The sequence below is a fragment of the Epinephelus moara genome, chromosome 10, assembly GCF_006386435.1.
Source record: "Epinephelus moara isolate mb chromosome 10, YSFRI_EMoa_1.0, whole genome shotgun sequence".
In the NCBI taxonomy this organism is placed as follows: Eukaryota; Metazoa; Chordata; class Actinopteri; order Perciformes; family Serranidae; genus Epinephelus; species Epinephelus moara.
This window is the reverse complement of record NC_065515.1, coordinates 10,003,681-10,008,148: the sequence shown is the minus strand read 5'-3', so window position 1 is coordinate 10,008,148 and position 4,468 is coordinate 10,003,681. Positions and strand designations below refer to the sequence as shown.

Here is a 4,468-nt window from a genome sequence, read left to right as displayed (position 1 = left end):
CCACACTTTTATAGAGATTAGGCTTCACAGGATCCATATTTTAAAGAATTATTATTTTTTTAACTACAAAAATACAACTTTTTAGCCAAAACGTCACTTATGCCTTTTGTGCGCCGACATTTTATTACCTATTGTTTGTTGCTATGGGCGTAAGTGACATTCAAAATATGATGATACTGGAATAGAGACAGAGTAACAAGCCAAAATAAGCCACATTTTTTTTAATTTTATTAATCATCATTGACAATATACTGTAACATAACATTTGTAACATTCGTACCATACTCTATACTCTAAATATAATTTCATTAAAAAACAGTAACAGTGAGCCCATTCAAAAACAGTTTCCACAATACTCTAAATATATCAGTTTATTTAACCCCATGTAAGTAACTCCAGGAACCCCATGTTATTTTCTTTCTGACAGTTTAAATCTTTGAATTGTCAATTATCATTAACATTGCATGAATTATTTAAACTCTACAGTTATGGCTGAAAATGACAACAGAAATAAGTAAGTTTGCCAATTTCACATATCCCTGCTATTCAAATCAATTTCCAATTGTCTACCTGGAAGTGACAGCTGTTGCTGTTAGCGTGACGTCACAGTGATTCTATCTATAATATCTCAAAATAATAATCACAATGTCAACTTTGTACAAGTCCTTTAATCTTAAAAATGATTTAGGTGCATATGTAAACATATTATGTAAATGGCAAAATAATTTTCACAATAACCAAAGTCACATTAGATATAATGGTTAACAAAACAGGTGAGTACCAAACATCACCAACCACTCTATTTTTGAAACAACAGATACGCATGAACATTGTCAACGACTAAAATTTGAAAAAAATTAAAAACCCAACCTTGGTCTTCCAAAAATTTACCACTACACTCCTTTCAATGAAAAGAAAAAGTACATAACCTCAGCCCCTGTAATTTCTTACAGTCCCTTACTGTGGAGAGAGCGAAGGCGTTTAGATATACTGTCTACCTTGTGTTTTTGTTCAGGCCGTTAAAACATAAACTTGGCTTACTTGATCGACCCCTTGGGAGCAGCTGCAAAGATTTGTCAGTGTGAAGTCTCAGGCGGAAAGTCTAATCAATGAACTGGCCTGGGCTCTTAATTACTGCTGCTTTTGCCACTGTAAGGAGAAATCAATGATGTCAAGTATTCAAAGCAAGAGACAAGGCTGCTGCACACTACACAGAGCAGACACACTTCATAGAGTCACATCGCTACTACAAAAGCCCTCCTCCTAGTTAACACAGTTCCTTCCACTCCACAGCGCTGCCGATTCTGAGCCAGTCGATTCAAAGGCGTTGTTATAAAGACTATAACATAATTAAAAGTGACGGCAAAAGAAAGAGGATGGATGTAACACGATCAATCGGGAGTAGGTGACTCAAGAATGATTTATTGATTTAATGTATATTGAGAAAAATATTATGTTAAGGAAAGTTAATTTCTTGCACAAGCAAATGAACAAAAATATGAGATGTTTTACTGATGTAAATTTATTTTGAAAAAGACTGAACACATCTAGACTTTTCAAAGACATGCAGAGACTGTACAGTTCCTGTGAAGACGGCAGTGTATTCTGACAAGACACAATGCATGTAACAAGCGTAAATTGACACGGCGTCCCGCAACATCAACAGCAGAATACCTAGCACATAATATGTAGACATGAAAGCCCACTGACCAAGCGGCAATATGTGACAAGTTGGGAGTGAGAATGAGTTGAGGATAATGGAGGTCTGGTACTGTCTATCTTCAGACTCATGCATTCGAGGATTGAAACAACAACATACAAACACATCAGTACAAATATTCAACTAACATTTACAGGTAAACAAACAGCCATCGACACAGGAAAGAGCGCCACCTTAAGAAACTTCACACAACTCATGAGAAGACGTCAAAGTACCGCCCCTAATGTTTGACTGAGAGCTGATCTCTGTGTGGTGAAGGAACGCCACAACAATCAGCTCTCAGCAACAAACGCAGAGACTATTGAATGACTTCTGTCTATTTGAGTTTACACAACTCTGCACAGTTTCTTACACAAGAATGAGACAGCCAAAGTCCAACATAGAGAGGCTCAAGGAATGTGGTCTGGACTCTGTGAAGGAGAGTCATGGTTTCAGAGACGCTGTAGAAGGACAGAATACCTGCACTGTGATCCAGGTGTACTCCTACTCTGGAGGACTGCGGACCTGAGACGGGTGTTCGGACTTTGTCGTGCCAAAAGTAATAACAGTCTGAGAAACACTGTAATGCCCAAGATTTGTCATTTTGTCCAAATGGATTACCCAGCCTGCTGATACTTTTGTATGCGACTGCTATATGAACCCCACTCCCACTCCACTCCACCTCCCAGTAACAACGTCCAGTCAGACCCTCTTCACTGAGGACCTGAGACCATCCAAAGAATCTGTCTGGGTGATCAGGATAAGGCTGTATCTTCCTCTTGAATTTTGCCTTTCTGTTCCCCTCAGATAATAACACCTTGTATTGTGCTGTGTTTGGATCCAATGTGATTTCATGCGAATATTTTAAGAACTCAGCTCTGGTCTTAGGCTCTGGTTGTGATGGTAAAACCTCCACTGCCTTCACTGTCAGTGAGACGTTTGTCCATTTCTCCCTCAGAACTTCCTGTAGTTTATCTCTGACTTCTGACACAGCCGCTGTCACATACTCGAAGTAGCGCAGAGGACGGATATTAATGCTCGGTGAGTCACTGAGCGGTGACAGTGAGGGGAAGTTGTGTAGAAACTGGTTGTGATCCTCCGTTTGTGAGAGCTTCTTCAGCTCAGCGTCTTTCCTCTTCAGCTCACTGATCTCCTGCTCCAGCTTCTCCTGAAGCTCTTTGATTCGAGTCACTTCGGTTTTCTGCCGGGATCTGACCTGCTGCCTCACATCAGAGCGTCTTTCCTCCATGAGACGGATCAGCTCAATGAAGATCTTCTCACTGTCCTCCACCGCTTTATCAGCAGAGCCATTGAAAGCCTCCACCTCCTGTTGGAGCAGCCGCACATCTTTCTCTCTGTCCTGGATTCTTTGCTGGATGTTTTGTTGACTCACCTCCAGCTCTTTCTGCCTCTTAGTGCTTTCCGCTGCAGCCGACACTGTGTCGTGGCCTTTATGTTCATCCACAGAGCAGAGACAACAGATACACTGCTGATCAGTGCGGCAGAACAGCTTCATCACCTCACCATGACGAGAGCAGATGTTGTCCAGGAGCTTCTTGCAGGGCTCCACCAGCTTGTGTTTTTCAAATAATTCAAAATGAGGTTGGAGGTGTTGCTCACAGTAAGAGGCCACACACTGCAGACAGGACTTGACGGCTTTCCGTTTTCTCCCAGTGCAGACATCACAGGCCACATCTTCAGGTCCAGCATAGCAGTGACCAGCAGGAGCAGCTTGGAGTCCAGTCTTCTTCAGTGCTTCCACTACAGCTGCTAACATGGTGTTTTTCAGCAGGACAGGCCTTGGTGTGAAGCTCTGCCTACACTGAGGGCAGCTGTGGACTTTCTTCTCGTCCTCTCCATCCCAGAAGCTTTGAATACAGTTGATGCAGTAGCTGTGTCCACAGGGAGTAGTTACCGGATCCTTCAGTAGATCCAGACAGATGGAACAAGACAAGGTTTTTTGGTCCAGCTGAACTCCTTTCTGCGCCATTTCACCTCTCGCTGACAACGACTGTCTGAGTCTCACTTTCTTAGAAGCGAAACTAGTTTGAGCTCTGACCTAAAAAACACATGTCTGTACTCTCACGTGTGCAGTGAATCTTTGGTTTGTGAAGAGGAGGGAGAGGTTATCACGTTTTTCCACATTCCAGGACGAGGAGCAGCACTTGTATGCTTCTGCAAGCCAGTCAAGTTGCAGATACAGTTAATATCCTCTTCTGTGAAAACAGGGAATCTTCACACACATCTTGTCCCCGGCAATACAAAAGATCTATACAATAAGCACAGTTTCAAGATTAGTGTCAGCCACTCAAATGTCTCCCCTTCTGTTCCTGAGTAATGGCCAGAAAAGTGTTTTTGCAGAACAGTATGATGTCACAGTGGAGCTGACCTTTGACCTTTTGGATATCAGCACTTTTTATCCTAGTTGACATTTGTGTGAAATTTTGTCAAACTTGGCATACAAATTCTTGAGTTATGGCCAAAAACATATTTTGGGAGGTCACACAGACGTTGAACTTTAACCTTTGACCACCAAAGTTACAAGAACGAGACGGATGCAAGGTCACAGTCATCTTTGACTACCAAAATCTAATCAGTCCATCCTTGAGTCAAGGTGGACGTTTGTGCCAAATTGTTAAAAAAAAAAATCCCTCAAGCTGTTCCTGATATGTTGCACTCATGAGATTCAGATGGATGCAAGGTCACAGCGACCTTTGACCCCCAAATTCTAATCAGTTCATTCTCGAGTCTAAGTGGAAGTTTTTGTCG

At 41.9% G+C, this 4,468-nt stretch overlaps 1 protein-coding gene across 1 annotated transcript; it reads right to left on the bottom strand.

The window, feature by feature from the left end:
• Positions 1-2,036: 2,036 nt before the first annotated feature.
• LOC126397173 (tripartite motif-containing protein 16-like) lies at positions 2,037-3,704 on the bottom strand. The gene has a single exon (XM_050055739.1). It carries the CDS (start codon positions 3,687-3,689, stop codon positions 2,037-2,039), a length of 1,653 nt encoding a protein of 550 aa, XP_049911696.1. The 5' UTR covers positions 3,690-3,704.
• Between the last annotated feature and the right edge of the window lie 764 nt (positions 3,705-4,468).

What these genes read in the sequence shown, in the direction of transcription:
- LOC126397173 (XM_050055739.1), bottom strand. Translation starts at nt 3,689, where the DNA reads ATGGCGCAGAAAGGAGTTCAGCTGGACCAAAAAACCTTGTCTTGTTCC.